This window comes from Giraffa tippelskirchi, chromosome 11 (assembly GCF_054371585.1).
Source record: "Giraffa tippelskirchi isolate mGirTip1 chromosome 11, T2T-mGirTip1v1.2.pri, whole genome shotgun sequence".
Classification (NCBI taxonomy): domain Eukaryota; kingdom Metazoa; phylum Chordata; class Mammalia; order Artiodactyla; family Giraffidae; genus Giraffa; species Giraffa tippelskirchi.
The window spans coordinates 119,175,042-119,191,888 of NC_137285.1; the positions used below are offsets into that span (position 1 = coordinate 119,175,042).

The window sequence follows — 16,847 nt, forward strand, 5'->3', positions numbered from 1 at the left end:
TTCAGCTGCCATCTGATAGCAACCCCGAGACTCCAAGAGTGAGCAATCACCTAAACTCTGACAATCCACAGAATCATGAAAGATAATGGCTTGCCATTTAAACCACTAAGCTTTGAAGTGCTTTGCTATGCAGCAATAGATACTTGGAACACCCACCATTGTAGGACAGGATGGCCATGAAGATAACAAGACATTTTCCATATCTATCTTTTGTCAGTCTCATTGACGTAAGTATGAGAGTATGCTTTTCTTCTCTTCATATGAAATGTAGTTCTACCAATGGCCATGAGGACTAAATCATTCCGTTTAGAGTCATGACTGTTGGAGCATTTTGAAAATATCCACACTGTAGAAATATTCCTTTCCCTCCTCTCCATTATTTCTCCTCTCGTCATGCACCAGTGTACTTCCTGGATATCACATTGCCTGTGAAATGTGCCCAGTTCACTGGCTGTGATGATGCTTTTGCAGCAACAGGCATCCAAGGCAGGTCTCCTTGAAGACAAAGGCAGCAAGAGGAATGGGCTGAGAATCAGGGCCGGGTGGCAGAGGGAGACACTTGGTTTCTCCTCATCTCTTGGAACCAGCTTTTCTGAAGGTCTGTTTCAAAGATCTAACCAGGGTGTATCCCTTTCCACTGATGTTACGGTATTTTTTTTTTTTTCAAGATGATACTTTAATTTCCTTTTCTATCCTGAAAAAGACAATGGAGACTCCCCTCCCCACCAAGTTCAATGAAACAAGGTTGGAATTTTTCAAAAGGAACATTTACTAGGAAACTAAAGGGAAACCAAACAGAATACAAGAGAACAGAGGCAGAGTTGCAGATGGGCTCAGGGAGTTCAAATTTATAACCAGCCTCTGGCCACAGCTGGACTGCTAGGCAAAGCTTTCAAGATACAAGCCACTTGCCTGCTGGCCCCTATTAAAGTCACCTTCTATTTCATACCAGCAAGCCAGTAGCATACTCGTAAGTACCACAGGGCTGCTAGTGCTCGAGGCAGGAAGATCTTGAGAGCAGGGGAACAATAGGGTCAGCTACCCCAGGATCTCCTACTAAGGCTCCCCATTCCAAGGACAAGTCAAAGCTTATCGGGATGGCTGCCTGATATCTACTGGAGCCAGTCTGGTTTCTCTGGGACCACCTTTCTGGGCTCATCTACCAGGATCTAGAGATAATATTTCTGCTGACGATCTTGCTGGCACTAGTCCTTCATGCTTTGGTTCTAAACACTGGTATGATGGAAGATGTCTGAATGTGGAAGAATAGGCAGAGGGGAACATTGGGCAAAGAAATTGAATTCTTCTCATGTCAACAGACACAGGAAGAACCCTGGGTTCCCTGTTGATCTTCAAGGTTGAAAGCCAATCAGAGATGGAAATGGAATACACAGGCTGGGGAACATGTGAAGCTGGAACATAGTAACACTGCCTCATACAACCAAAGGTCTCCATCCTTTTAAAATTTGACATCAAGGTAGTTTCTTGTACCAGGCAGCCATGGCTACAAGAACTTTCTGAAGACCTGCCTAGTTTGTGCTTCCACCCAGTTAATCCTGTATGTAAATGTTAATTCAAATGAAGATAACGAGTTTCCCAGGAAGGTAAACTACAGTCCAACTATAGATTCTGCTGCAAAGAGACTGTATGAAAGGGAAATGCTGTCTTGGAGAAATGGTGCAAATGTATGGGCGGGGCACCCACCTTGGGGAAGAGAGGATCACTAGGTAACACCCCCCACCCCCAGGGCATGCTGAGACCTTTGGTTTCATTTGTATAGAAGCAGAAGCAAGGAGGATGTGGAACACAGCTGGCAGTGGGTTGGCTGATGTGGTCACAAAGGAAGCTGAGTAATGGATGTGATACCCGGGGAGAGCCCTTGACCTTCACTCTTGTAGGTACTTCCATTCCCCAAGTGCTGTGAATATGATATGTGTCTGGAAATGAAAGGAAACCTATCTGTGGCTGCCTAAGGCTATGCCTCTGGGCTGGCATATGGAAATACCCAGAAGGCACTCAGGCCAAGAAGGCCCCAAAAGCTGTGCCTTCAATCAGGGACCAGCTGTGTCATCTCTTCACGAACTCAGCTCACTCAATGGTACATCTGTTTCTGAGGCTCTTCCCTCGGAAGACAAATGTACCTGGGAAAGGGTATTCCAGATGCCTATGCCATTGAGATGCATGCCTCTCTAACAGGGATGGCAATGAACTTTCATTCTACTTGCCAATACCAGTTGAAAGAAAGTGGCTGCTGGCTATTCTGAAAACAGTGCTGGGGATTCTGACTCTGGGTTTAGAAGAGAGGGCCACAATCAACCGGTACTCACTGCCACAGACATGGGAGTAGGCAGTGAATTTTCTGTGAACTAGACCGCTCTGCACTCGATTTTTTCCAGGGTAATGGCCTGCTTCTCCTATTACTCTCCTGGGGCTATTCCTTGCAAAGCTGGAGTACTTCTTGGGTGAAATTATTTTCTGGAGATAGTTATTAGCTCAGTAGTAGTCCAGTGTGAATTAGATCTGCTGCCTACTTAGCACCTGGATAGATTTTAAGATATTCTGTCATTCCAGGGCCTTCAAGCAAATAATACCATGTCAGAGTGACACTGCCAGGGCAGCTGCTGTGAACCCACCACCAAGGGCCTTGTGTTAATCACTACGAGTCCTGGCACTCTAGGCGCTCTGAGTACTCTCACTGTGCCAGGTGGTGTCTTCCACAGTCCAGTCTTGATTCTTGGCCAGAAGAGATGTGCTTCCCCTACAGCACACCACCTTAGGCCGTCTGAAGATGGCTGGACCATTCACGTTCAGCAAACCCAGCCGGAAAGAGGGCCAGTTATTGCTGTGTTTACAGCTGAGCATTTGGTCACTAGAGTGATCTGGATGTTGCTGGATGGGAAAAGTTACTGAAGATCTCTGTAAGATGGTTGTTCTATTGTGTTCTTGATATAAGTGGTCCTCTTACCCACAGTCATCGTTTCTGTAGGAAAAAGAAACAAAAAGAATGCTTTGGTTTTCATTCATATAAATATATTTTATTTCAGTTTTCTCTTTTTAATTGAAGTACAGTTGATTTACAATGTTGTCTTCATTTTTGCTAAACAGCAAAGCCGTTTACACATTCTTTTTAAAGTATTCTTTTCTGTTATGGTTTTTCACAGGATACTGAATATAGTTCTCTGTGCTATACAGTAGGGCTTTGTTGTTTATCCATCCTATATAGAAAAGTTAACATCTGCTAACCTCAACCTCCCACTCCATCCCTCTCCCAACCCCACCAGCCTGTCCTCCATGTCTTGGCAACCACCAGTCTGTTTTCTATGTCCATGATTCCGTTTCATAGATTGATTCATCTGTGTCATATTTTAGATTCCACATATAAGTGACATCACATTTGTCTTTCTGACTTACTTAATATGATAACCTCTAGTCATTATCCATGTTGCTGCAAATGACATTACTGCATTCTTTTTTTTAAATCTGAGTAGTATTCCATTGCATATATGTGCCGTGTCTTCTTTTTTTACTTAATTTTTTAAAATTTTGTTTTTGGGTATAGCCAGTTAACAATGCTTTAAGTTTCAGGTGAATAGCAAAGGGACTTATCCATATATATAAATGTATCCAATGCTTCCCCAAACTGTCCTCCCATCCAGGCTGCCATGTAACACTGAGCAGAGCTCCACGTGCTGTACAGTAGTTCCTGGCTGGTTATCCATTTTAAATACAGTAGTGTGTACATACCCATCCCAAACCCCCTAACTATCCCTCCCCTGCCCCCCAGCAACCGTAAGTTCATTTTCTAAGTCTGTGAGTCTCTTTATGTTTTGTAACCAAGTTCATTTGTATTAATTATTTTTAGATTCCACACATAAGGGAAGTCACATGATATATCTGTCCTTCTCTGTCTGACTTACTTCACTCAGTATGACAATCTCCAGGTCCAGCATTATTTTATTCTTTTTTTATGGTCAAGTAATATTCCACCGTATATTTGTACCACATCTTCTTTACCCATTCATCTGTTGATGGACATTTAGGCTGCTTCCATGTCTTGGCTATTGTGAATAGTGCTACTATGAACACAGGAGTGCATATATCTATTTGAATTAGAGATTTTTCTGGATAAATGCCCAGGAGTGGGATTGCTGGATCATATGTTAATTCTTTTTTTAGGTTTCTTGAGGAGACTCCATATGGTTTTACACCAACTTACACTCCCACCAACAGTGTAGGAGGATTCCTTTCTCTCCACATCCTCTCCGGCATCTGTTATTCGTAGACTTTGTAATGATAGCCCTTCTGACTGTTAGGAGGTGGTACCTCATTGTAATTTTGATTTGCATTTCTTAATAATTAGCAATGTTAAGCATCTTTTCATGTGCCTATTGGCCATCTGTATGTCTTCTTTGGAGAAATGTCTATTTAGTTCTTCTGTCCACTTTTCGATTGGGTTGTTTGTTTTTTTGTTGTTGAGTTGTGTAAGCTGTATATTTGGAAATTAAGCCTTTGTTGGTCACATTGTTTGCAGATATTTTCTCCCATTCTATACACTGTTTTTTCTTTTTTTTTGTCTATGGTTTCCTTTGCTGTGCAAAAGCTTGTGATTTTGATTAGGTCACATCTGTTTATTTTTGTTTTTATTTCTACTGCCTTGGGTGACTGATCTAAGAAAACTTTTGTATGATTTCTGTCAGAGAATTTTTTTTTTTTAATAAATTTATTTATTTTAGTTGGGGGCTAATTACTTTACAATATTGTAGTGGTTTTTGCCGTACACTGACATGAATCAGCCATGGGTTCACATGTGTTCCCCATCCTGAACCCCCCTCCCACCTCCCTCCCCATCCCATCCCTCTGGGTCATCCCATTGCCCCAGCCCTGAGCATTTGTCTCATGCATTGAACCTGGAATGGTGTTCTGCTTCACATATGATAATATACATGTTTCAATGCTATTGTCCCAGAACGTCCCACCCTCACCTTCTCCCTCAGAGTCCATAAGACTGTTCTATGCATCCGTGTCTCTTATTCTGTCTCGCATATAGCGTTATCGTTACCATCTTTCAAATTCCATATATATGCATTAGTATACTGTATTGGTGTTTTTCTTTCTGTCTTACTTCACTCTGTATAATGGGCTCCAGTTTCATCCATCTCAATAGAACCGATTCAAATGTATTTTTTTTTAATGGCTGAGTAATATTCCATTGTGTATATGTACCACAGCTTCCTTATCCATTCGTCTGCTGATGGACATCTAGGTTGCTTCCATGTCCTGGCTATTGTAAACAGTGCTGCGATGAACATTGGGGTACACGCGTCTCTTTCAATTCTGGTTTCCTTGGTGTGTATGCCCAGCAGTGGGATTTCTGGGTCATATGGCAGTTCTATTTCCAGTTTTTTAAGGAATCTCCACACTGTTCTCCATAGTGGCTGTACTAGTTTGCATTCCCACCAACAGTGTAAGAGGGTTCCCTTTTCTCCACACCCTCTCCAGCATTTATTGCTTGTAGACTTTTGGATAGAGAATGTTTTGTGTATGATCTCTTCTAGGCATTTTATGGTGTCAGGTCTTATGTTCAAGTCTTTAAGCCATTTTGAATTCAGACAATATTGCAAAGCCACAGTAATCAAAACAGCATGGTACTGGCACGAAAACAGACATATGGGTAAACGGAATAGAATAGAGAGCCCAGAAATATTAATAAACCCACACACCTATGCTCAGTTAATCTTTGACAAAGGAGGCAAGAATATACAATGTGAAAAAACCACTCTTTTTAGCACGTGATGTTCGGAAAGTTGAAAGCACGTAAATCAGTGAAGTTAGAATACACCCTCTCACCATACACAAAAATATTTCCTTTATTTATTTTTTTAATTGAAGTATAGTTTATTTACAATGTTTAAATATACAGCAAAATGATTCAGTTATACATATTTATATATGTTCTTTTTCAGATTTTTTTTTCCATTATAGGTTATTATAATTGAATATAGTTCCCTGTGCTAATAGTAGGTCCTTGTTTATATATGATAGCGTGTATCTGTTAATTCCAAATTCCAAGTTTATCCCTCTCCCCTTTCCCTTTGGTAACCATGTTTGTCTTCTATGTCTGTCATCCATATATTTTTAATGTGTATCAGACAAGTGCCAGGCACTGTGACAGATTCTGGTGATAGAGATACCACGAGGAAGACACATATCCTGCTTTGAAAGAGCTCACAGCGGGAGATATTATTACAACATGAGAAGGTGAACAACAGAGATATGCGTAAAATGTGTAGGAGCAAAGAGGAGAGAAGAGCTAAATTTGAGAGGACTGAGGTCTATAGAGAGGACCATAAAGATGTCTTGAGCTGGGCCATTTTGGCTGAAGAGGAGGCCATTGGGAGTGAAAGAGGAAAGGCCACTGTGGGCAGAGGAAAGAACCTGTGCAGAGGCAGGAAATGGCACTGAAGGAACTATCAGAAAGTGGTGTGAGGAGTGGAGCAGGAGAAATTCAGAAGACTGGGGAGGAGAGGGTCTGCATGGTGTGACATACCTTCCCTGTTCTCAAGCTGTGAGGATGGGCTCTTTCACTGGAGTCCCACACTTAAAGAGTAGAAGGAACTCTTGTGATTCACACTCAGCCCAGCATTCAACTTAATTTAAACTCAGGGCATCTTCCAATACAGACTAAGAGTATTAATGCTGCAGTCACAGAGAGAAAGAAAAGTGCAGTTACTTCCATGGACACAGCAATAACAAAAATCAAACATGTAAACCATAGGAGAGCTGTAAACATTCTCAAACTGGAATGTCTGGACTGCATTTCAAAGATCAAATGTTCATGTGTGAGGCTATCAGAGAAGGTAACACAAGCCAGAGGGTACCCGGTAGAGGGAAAACAAGTCTGTCTGTGACCTTTGGCTCTGAAGTGTGTGCATGGGTGTGGGGATACCCATATCCCTGGGAAAGGATATTATTTTCTGGATAAGGAGGAAAATGTGAATGGATATTTCTCCTATATTGTGATTCAAATACAACAAAAGTTCCCAGATACTCTGGAGCACCCTCCAATTGACTCTACTTCCCAGCCCACCATCCACATTAGGTGCTGGTTCCCAAAACCCCTTTGCCAGCTGTGAGACTCATACCTGCAGGCCAGCTTGCCAGTCCCTGAATCCTTTCTTATCAGGAAGGCAAGCCATCAACAGGCTCAGCCCCACCAATGGATGCCATGTGGTCCGGAATTAGTGTGCTGCTATTAGCCAGGGCGGCCACATGCCTTCAGTTTTTGATTAACTATAGTGATGTAAACTTTACAAACCCTTAAAAGAACCATCTGAAGCTCTTTACTGAAGGATACAGGGATGTAGAGAGATTAATTTGCCCAAAGTCATATTATCAGAGTTGGAATTTGATCCCAAGACTTCTAACTACAGCTTAAGCTTCACAGTATTTACAATACCCAAGACATGGAAGGAACATAAATGTCCATCAACAGATGAATGGATAAAGAAGATGTGATATACACATAGGAATACAACTTGACCACAAAAAAGAATGAAATAATGCCATTTTCAGGAACATAGATGGACTCAGAGATTATCATACTAAGTGAATGTTCGGAAAGATAAATATAAGATATCACTTATATGTAGAATCCAAAATATGACACAAATGAATTGATCTACAAAACAGAAACAGACTCACAGACATAGAAACAAAGCAAAGAGGGCTGGGGAGGGACAAATTAGGAGTTTGGGATTAGCAGATACAAACTACTACATAAAACAGACAAGAATAGGTCCTACTATATAGCACAGGGAACTACATTCAATAGCCAACAATAAACCATAAGGGAAAAGAATATGAAGAATATATATATATATATATATATATAAAAAACTGAATCACTTTGCTGTACACCAAAAATCTAACACAACATAGTAAATCAACTACACAAATTTAAAATCTTTTTAAATGAAATTAAATAAAAAGTGGAAGCTTTAGCAATTACATCATTTCTAAGTGCACTGTAGAAGTTCAATCTATATATCTGAGCTTCTGTCTTGGTTTTCTAGACACTCTAAATCTAGCCAGATGAGGTAACTTTAAGAAACCCTAGTCCAAGCTAGTAGCATGCAGCAGGTGTTGTATTACACTTACAGCTTCCTACCTTCTTATTCCATTTCTCTGGATTCCCCTGGCCAGTGGCCTGCATATGTATCTCACTTGTCCCTTCAGCTCTCTATCCTATCCTTCCCTGTTATGACCTTAGTTTCATCTCTTCATCTGCAGAGTCCCTTCAGACTGCTTTGGGTAGAGATCTTCCAAAACATCCTGCCTTATGGACTACTTCTGCATCTAGTTTGTTACCTAAGGCCTGCATAGAGGGCTAGGCTATGACCTCAGCCCATTTTTTTACCAGTCCCCATACCCAGGAATACCACCAGCAGAGGCTATGCTGCCAATGGCCAAATCACAGCACAGCTCCAAACTGACCTCTTTAGCTGGGCTTTGGTCATTTGGTGAATTTTGTTATGTGAAGCAAGCTCAGCCCCTGGGAATACCATGGAGGGCCCCACTGGTCTACCCCTTCTTCAGCTGGGTGAGTTTTCTGGGTCCCGATCCTGCCTGATCTCAGCATCCTTGTTTTCCTACTCTGAACAGTGCCACTAAGTCCCCAGAGTGCTTTTGGTCTGCCAGACCACAAGATGAAGGGATAAAGAAGTTTCAACACATTTGGTGGAGGTGTGTGGTCACTTCTACCAGGAATCTTAGCATTTTTTTCAAAAAGAGAACAAAAGAAAAATAGACAAATATATGAAATAATCATTACAGTTGAATCTTTTTAACACAATCTGCTCAGAAACTGACTCATTAAATATAAAATTTTGAGTATGCCATGGGTGGATTGTGCTGTGGCTCAGTCCCTTTTGTCTGTCCTGTGGAAGACTTGAAAAACTCAACCAATGTCAAACAAAAAAACCCCAAAAAGCAAATATACTTTTCTAAACACTTATAACCTAATAAGTGGTTACTTAGCCAAGATTTCTAATAAATGAGGTATGAGCAAAGATTTTTCTATAGTTAGAAGAGCACTGACCCAGCAGGAGTGGTGGTGGGATGGGGTGGTGGAGACTGTGGCATCAAGACCAGAGACAGCAGTGGTGGTTCAAACACTGGTGGCCGTGAGGCTGTGTGGCTGGTTTCAGTGCTGCTGTCAGGATCAGGGGACAGAAGAAAAGCAGCGTCCTTGTTATCAGGCAGTACCAGGGCTTTAGAAGATATTAGGAACTTCAGTAGCATCAACAGGAAGTGGTGGTTACAGTCTTATCTGAACAGAGGGGATTTTAAGCAAATTCAATTGTTCTGAGACATATGGATTTGATTTGAATGAAATTGAATTGAAACCAAAGATGAGAACTGTCCCGATGAAAACTGTAATGTGAAGTGACATTTCGATCACAAAAATGACAGCTGATGTGAGTCAGGCCATTGAGACTGACCCCAAATTAAGAACATGAAAAGACTGAGTGGATCATTAGATAATATCTGCCTGTGAATTGGAAAATGGGTTTTGATTACAGGAAGTATCTAAGGGCTTTCAAATAGGAAGCCTGTTGAAAATTGAAGTGACTCATTATATGATTCAATCTTATTGTACTTAAGACTGTTAAACTTGTATTTTAAATTTTTATTTAAAAAGCATCAAAATCTTGGGATTTCACTATTTATTACTTAACACAGCTCTGCAAATATATGAAGAAACACCATCCCCTGCCCATTTAAAATCTGAGTCTTCCCTTCTCAATTTCCCCAAGGAGGGCTATCTTCACTTTCCTTTGCCTCTTGAAGAATTAGCATGTCAAAGAAAGTGTGAAGGTAACTGCATTTCCAGCCAGGTGTGTGCGTGTTAGTTTCTCAGTCGTGTCCGACTCTTTGCAACTCCATGGACTGGAGCCTGCCAGGCTCCTTTGTCCATGGAATTCTCCAGGCAAGAATATTGGAGTGGGTTGCCATTTCCTTCTCCAGGGGATTTTCCCAACCCAGGGAATGACCCCGGCCAGGTGACTGGGGCAAAAGACAGAAAACGGAAGGGTCCATTTGGGTAATAATCACTATTTATTGAGCACTTAAACGCCCTGCTTTACCCTAAGAGCTTTGCAAACCTTATGTCATTCAGTACTTGCCTTGACCCTCTGTGATAGATGTTAAACTGCTTTTTTTTACAAAGGTAACTGAGTCTGAGAAAAGCCAAACAACAAAAGCTGTAAATGGCAGAGCCAGGATCTGCCATCATATGGATCCAAATGTGTGCTCTTAGGTACTCTGCATGGGACAGCAAATTATGACACCTTGAATGCCAACTCCATTATGGTGCCTTTCTAAAAAAGGATTCTCTGTTCAGGAATTCTGAACAGTCCAGAGTTCATAGGAAAGTTTTACGATCCACTGTCAAGTCAGCCTTGAAGGGAAGGTGGTGAATGGTGACGTGTGTGACATGCAGGTTGTTATTAAGAGGGATTCATCAGAAACAAGAAGCAAGGGCTATGAGTGTGGTGCTGTTCAAAAGATAAGAAGACCGTTGTCATGGCTTTTCAGATGAAGGGGCAAGTTAGGGAACTGCTGCAAGGAAAACCTTATTCCAGTTGATGAGGAGGACTTTGGGGGTTGGTTTCTCCAAGTTTACATTCAGTACATTTATTCTTAATTTGTCCCACAAGCATTTACTGAGCACCAGGCACTAGAAACATGATGGCCAACACACACCCTTCTCTTGAAGAGCTCACAACTGTCAGTAGATGACTAGAGAACCAAGGCTGATGAGAAAGAAAAGGGAAAGTAAATGAAGTCTCATCAAGAAGCTCATTTGTAACTGCTAAGTGGTACACACCTGTGTATGTGTGCATGCATGTGTGTGCAGTCATGTGTAGCTCCATCTACTCAAATCAGAGAAGGAAGAAAAAAGTTGTGATAAAAAAATTGGGTGAGGGTTAAAGTTGAAAGGGTCTTAGGATATATGTGACACACTAGATTGAGCAATAAAATTCCACTTTAAAAGTCTGAGGATGAGGACTTCCCTGATGGTCCAGTGGTTAAGAATCTACCTTTCAATGCAGGCTTCCCTGTGGCTCAAACAGTAAAGAATCTGCCTGCAATGCCAGAGGTCCAGGTTTGATTCCTAGGTTGGGAAGATCCCCTGGAGAAGGGAATGGAAACCCATTCTAGTATTCTTGCCTAGAGAATCCCATGAACATCAATCCTTGGTTGGGGAACTAAGATCCCACATGCCTTGGGGCAACTAAGCCTGTGCACTGTAACTACTGAGCCCATGTGCTGCAGCTACTGCTATAATTACTGAAGCCTGAGAGCCTTGAGCCTGTGCTCTGCAACAAGAGAAGCCACCACAATGAGAAGCTTGTGCACGCTAACAAAGACCCAGCACAGCAATAAATAAATAAATAAAGTCTAAGGAAGTCTCTTACTGACAATGCAGCTAGGAGAAACCAATCATAAGAACATACTGCTCTTGTTAATGAACAGCTGTGGTGAAACCTCCCTGGGAGGCAACCGTGCCCATCCCAGGTCCTCGAACAGGTATCCTATCTTTGTAATTTGGAACTCAGGTCTCAGGTAATCTCAGTCACTATAGAGGACTTGAAGAGATAATTCTATTCCTGTTATTTGGAAAAGTAACTTTGTAATGCCAGAAAGGTATAACAAACAAGAATTACAAATGATGAATCAATGATGTTTTTGTGTAAGTTATATTTATTTGAGTATAATAGCACAATTTTGCTTTGTTTATGCTTTTAAGGTCAATGGTTAATGAAATGGTATAGTAGAAATTTACCAGATTTATGATTTTAGTGCACATATTTAGGAGAACTTAACTTGCTAAATTTATAGTCAATAATATTCAAATGTTTAGGAAAATCCAATATACTAAATTTATGAATTTGATTTTTCAAAGATTTTATTTATTTAATATTGACTTTGCTGCTTCTTTGTTGCTGCACAGGCTCTTCTCTAGTTGCCCCAAGTGAGAGCCCTTTCTAGATGTGGTAGACTCAGCCGTTGCCACTTCCAGGCTCTAGGGCAGTGGCTCAATAGCTGTGGCACATGCGCTTAGTTGCTAAGCGGCATTTGGGATCTTCCTGGATCAGGGACTGAACTCACGTCTCCTGTATTGGCAGGTTGATGTTTTACCACTGAGCTGCCAGGGAAGTCCTGAGTTTGATTTTTAAGATGCTGAAATGCTCAAAGTAATTTAAGCTAAATGTATAAGATTTTATTTATTAGCATTATAAGAGTTAATATTCCTTGAGAACAATTTTGTTTAACACCTACTGTGTTAGATATTTGAAATGTTTGACATAATCAACTTGTGACCTTAGTTTGAAATGTTTAAGGGAAAATAGTCAATAATTGTTTAAACAGTACTTAAATATTAGAAGAGTAGTTTTTTTTTTTTGCTAGATTTATAAAGTATTTTTCCCTCTAATTTGAAATATATAAGAGAATTTGATTAAGTGTGAAATTGGCTTTAGAACTCTAGGGAAATTTAATCTGTCAAATTAATGAGCTAATTGAGAATTAAGCAAAGAACAAGCAAAACTGAGCATTTTAGTTTCATAACTAAATGATTAGATTTATAACCATTATAATAGTTAACACTATGTAGGATTTAGTATGTACTGTTCTAAGCATATTACATATACTAATCCATTTAACTCCTCACCAGTTCTCTGAGGTGGGTCCTATTATTATTCTCATTTTATAGATGAGGAACTGAGGTACACAGATGTTGAATAAGTGCTTTACCAAGTGCTTCCAACTAAACTGTTTCAGCTCAGTTCAGTTGCTCAGTGTGTCCGACTCTTGCAACCCCACGGACTGCAGCATGCCAGGCTTCCCTGTCATTCACCAACTCATGGAGCTTGCTCAAACTCATGTCCATCGAGCTGCAGATGTGGTCAGAGCAGGTAATCAGGGTCAGATGAGGTCATGAGGGTGGGGCCCTCATGATGGGATTAGTGCCCTTATCAGATGAGTCACCAGAGAGCTCTCTCTCCTGCTCTCTCCCTGTTTCTGTCCATCCACCATGTGAGGACACAGTGAGAAGGCTGTCATCTGCAATCTAGAAAAAGAGCTTTCACCAGAATGCAGTCATGCTGATCTCTAATTTCTAGCCTCCAGATCTGTGAGAAAATAAGCTTCTGTTGTTTTAGCCACCCGGTCTGTGGTATTTTGTTATGGCAGTCTGAGTTAAGACACCAACTACATTAGTTTCCTTGATTGCTCTTCTTTCCCCTACCTTGAAGTGTTGGAATGTCCCAATTTTTAGTCCTTGGGCCTCTTCTCTTCTCCATTTACATCTGGACCTACTTTTGGAATTCTAGATTTCTGTATCTAACTGCCACTTGATATCTCCTAGTAGATGCATCTAGTAGATGTAGTTAAGTAGTTAAGTCCAACTTAAGTTGTAGTTAAGTAGTTAAGTCAAATGTAGTTAAGTCCAACTCCGGAGTGCCCTACACAGGCACTCCACCTGCAGCCTTCCTCAGCTCACTTGTGGCAACTCCATCCCTTCACTTTTGTGACCTCCATCCCTTCACTTCTGTCACACCCTACATCAGGAAATCCTATTAGGTCACCTTCCAAAGTCTATCCGGAATGTAACCACTTCTCAACTCTACCATTGCTTCTACACTGGCCCAAGCCTCTACTGTTTCCATCTAGATTATAGTGGCAGACTCCTAAAGGTTCTCCCCACTTTCACTCTTGCCCCGATATAGTCTTTTCCAAACACAGAACCAGAGGGAATGATTGTAAGCCCAGATCACATCACATCTCTCTTCAAAATGCTGCAATGGCTTTTCCATTCACCTCCGAGTGGGAATCAAAGTTCTTATGAAGATCACTAGGTTCTGTGCACCTGGGCCCCACCCACCCTGTGTACTTTTCTGATCTCATTTCTATTACTTTCCCTCTCAGCCCCATTACTCTCCCACACTGCTTACCTCACTCCTTGTACAGGCTTCCTAAAGGCCTCAGTGTTGGCTGTTCCTCAGCCTGTACTTCTACATGGCTTGCTCCCTAATCTCTCTCAAGTGTTTGCTCAAATGTTTCAATGCTCCTCGAGGCCTACCATTACCTACATTAAAATTAACCTCCTTTTAAAAAACAAAACCAACTAACCAAACAACAACAACAAGTCACCACTGGGACTTCCCTGGTGATCCAGTGGTTAAGACTCTGAGCTCTCAATGCAGGGGGCTCAGGTTCAATTCCTGGTCAGGGAACTAGATACTGTGTGCTGCAACTAAATCCCAGTGCAGCCAAATTAAAAAAAAAATTTAACTTTTTAAAAATTAAAAAAAAACTAAAAAATAAAATCACTACCACATTTCTGATTCTCCTTGCTTTCTTATATTTTTCATAGTACTTATTACCTTCAATACAATGTTCATTTACAATGTTTCTTTTTTGTTCCTCTTATTAAAATATAAGCTTTGCAAAGACAAAAGTTTTTGTCTATTTCTTTCTCACAGATGTATACTCTGAGTAGTATGGCACTAAATTAATATTCACTGATGAAGGCAATGGCACCCCACTCCAGTAATCTTGCCTGGAAAATCTCATGGACAGAGGAGCCTGGTAGGCTGCAGTCCATGGGGTCGCTAAGAGTCGGACACGACTGAGTGACTTCACTTTCACTTTCATGCATTGGAGACGGAAATGGCAACCCACTCCAGTGTTCTTGCCTGGAGAATCCCAGGGATGGGGGAGCCTGGTGGGCTGCCGTCTATGGTGTCGCACAGAGTTAGACATGACTGAAGTGACTTAGCAGCAGCAGCAGATGAATAAGTAAATGACTGAGTCCCCCACTTCCCTCTCAAAGTGACTGTTTTAAAGGCAACTGGACTGATCGTTACTTGGACAGAATGCCACGATATAACAAATGATGCAAGAATGCAAGGAGAATCTTGAAAGATTGTTGAGACAAGCAGCCAGCATGGTGAGAACAAGCGTGAAGGAATTCTGAGCTTCCTGGAGGAAAGAGTCATGGATCTTCCATTGTGCTTTTAAACTAAGGTGATTCTTTTGCAGAGATCTTTATGAGAACTGTCTGTACTTTCGTTTTGCCACAAATATCACCTGAGACGATGACTGAGAACTTGACTGCACTGAATAACTCTTATTGCTGTCGTCTTTCACTTGGAGAACTGGGTGCTGGAAGGAAGGTAGAGCTCATTTAGTCCTCAAAAGAAAGGAGCTTCTTCAGCTTTCAGAGCTAGCACTAGGTTACTTGTATACATTAATAGAACCATATGCCTGTATGTTTGAAAATATGACATCCCGAGTCTTTCTAACAAATCAGCAATCATTTTCCAAGTTGTAAGACAGAAGAAATGGGAATTCTATCCAACAAGAAACTATTCAACACTGACTTTGTGCCAGGCATTTTGCCAGGTACTGGTTACATAATGATGAATAACAGTCTCTATCCTCAGGGAGCAATTGGATGTGCTGCAGGTGACTTGTACACAGATAACATCAAGTGTCATCAAATGTTAAGTAAGGGGTGAACACAGGGGACTGGGAGAACTCAGACCAGAGACATTTAACTCATAGTGGGAGGATGTTCAGAATGCTTCCTGAAGAAAATGACAAGTGATCAGATGCTTAAGAGATAAGCTGGATCCAGCCAGGGAAAAAGGGGTGGAAAGGACAGCATACACACAAAAAGAAGTGAAAGCAGGAGCAGGGGCCATAGGGAGAATAAAAAAGCATGATGTGGACCACTGATAATTGGGCCCAGCCTCAACATAACAGAAGGAGGAGATGGGGAGGAGTCACAGAGGACCTTGAATGTCAAGATAAAGAACTTGATCTTGTTCAGGACAAAGTGGAGTAACTGAAGGATTTTAAGTATGAGAGGAACATGTCAGATTTGTGTTTGAGGCTTTGTGTGAATTAAGACACAGGAATCCCTCCAGACACACCCACCACTTGTCAGTGGAGAGAGAGAGGTGACCTCACCTTCCTAGCTCTCCTCAGCCCAGCTCCCTGGTGAAGGTACCGCCTACAGGGCAGTCTGCACAGCCCTGGGGAAGAAGCTCCTGTGGGGACTTAGTTATCAAAGGTAGAGCCCAGATCCTATGTTAGCCTGAGAAGCTGGGGTCAGGGGAGGCAGTATTGTTCTGCACAATGATGCAAAGTGTGCTCCTTCCAGGCAGCTTCCTATTGGCAGGGACAGTATTAGGTGGATGCTTCTTTCTCAGGTTATAGAACTTTCAGTTTCCCATGAGCTGTTTTGTCTCTGCAGTCACTCCCCAACCCTTAGGAAAGCTTCATTCAACACTCTAGCCCGGCCCTAGCTGTGTTTTTGGGGAACTGAGGCGGCCCTATGTCCACACTTGGGGAAAGCAAGGCAAAGAGAAGCTGGCGGCTGGAAGCAGCATTTCTAAGACCTCCAAAGACAGGCAGCAGAGAAACCCAGGCACAGCTGGGAGGAGAAAGGGTGAGCACAGTGAGATGCATGAGACACACAGACAAGCATTGTTCAGGGGTTGGTTGAGCCAAGATAGTGAGAGGAAGTCAACTTAGGGCAGGCAGAAAGGGCAGAGGCTCAGATCACACAGAATCTGAGGACCTTGGTCTTTCATCAAGGGGATGGAAATACAGTGATAAGGGAGAAAAGTGACCGGGAGTGTAGCAAGGCCAAGGAAACGGTGACTGGTGCTGCATGAAGTGGGGATTGGTGTTACCTGTGGGAATGCTGCGCTCACCTGGCTTTGTTAGGAGTTCCTGACCTGTCAGACAAGGAGCAAGCAGAGGGGACCGGA

General features: G+C 41.8%; 1 protein-coding gene across 2 annotated transcripts in view; it reads right to left on the reverse strand.

The window, feature by feature from the left end:
- Positions 1 to 751: 751 nt before the first annotated feature.
- SYT9 (synaptotagmin 9) overlaps positions 752 to 16,847 on the reverse strand; it is a 319,437-nt gene continuing 303,341 nt past the window's right edge. For both annotated transcript variants that reach the window (XR_014068686.1, XM_081540900.1), the window contains exon 7: positions 752 to 2,980. Coding sequence is in view for 1 of the 2 variants with exons in the window: in XM_081540900.1 (XP_081397026.1) it covers positions 2,972 to 2,980 (9 nt within the window). In the remaining variant the exon portion in view is untranslated. The remainder of the gene's footprint in view (positions 2,981 to 16,847) is intronic.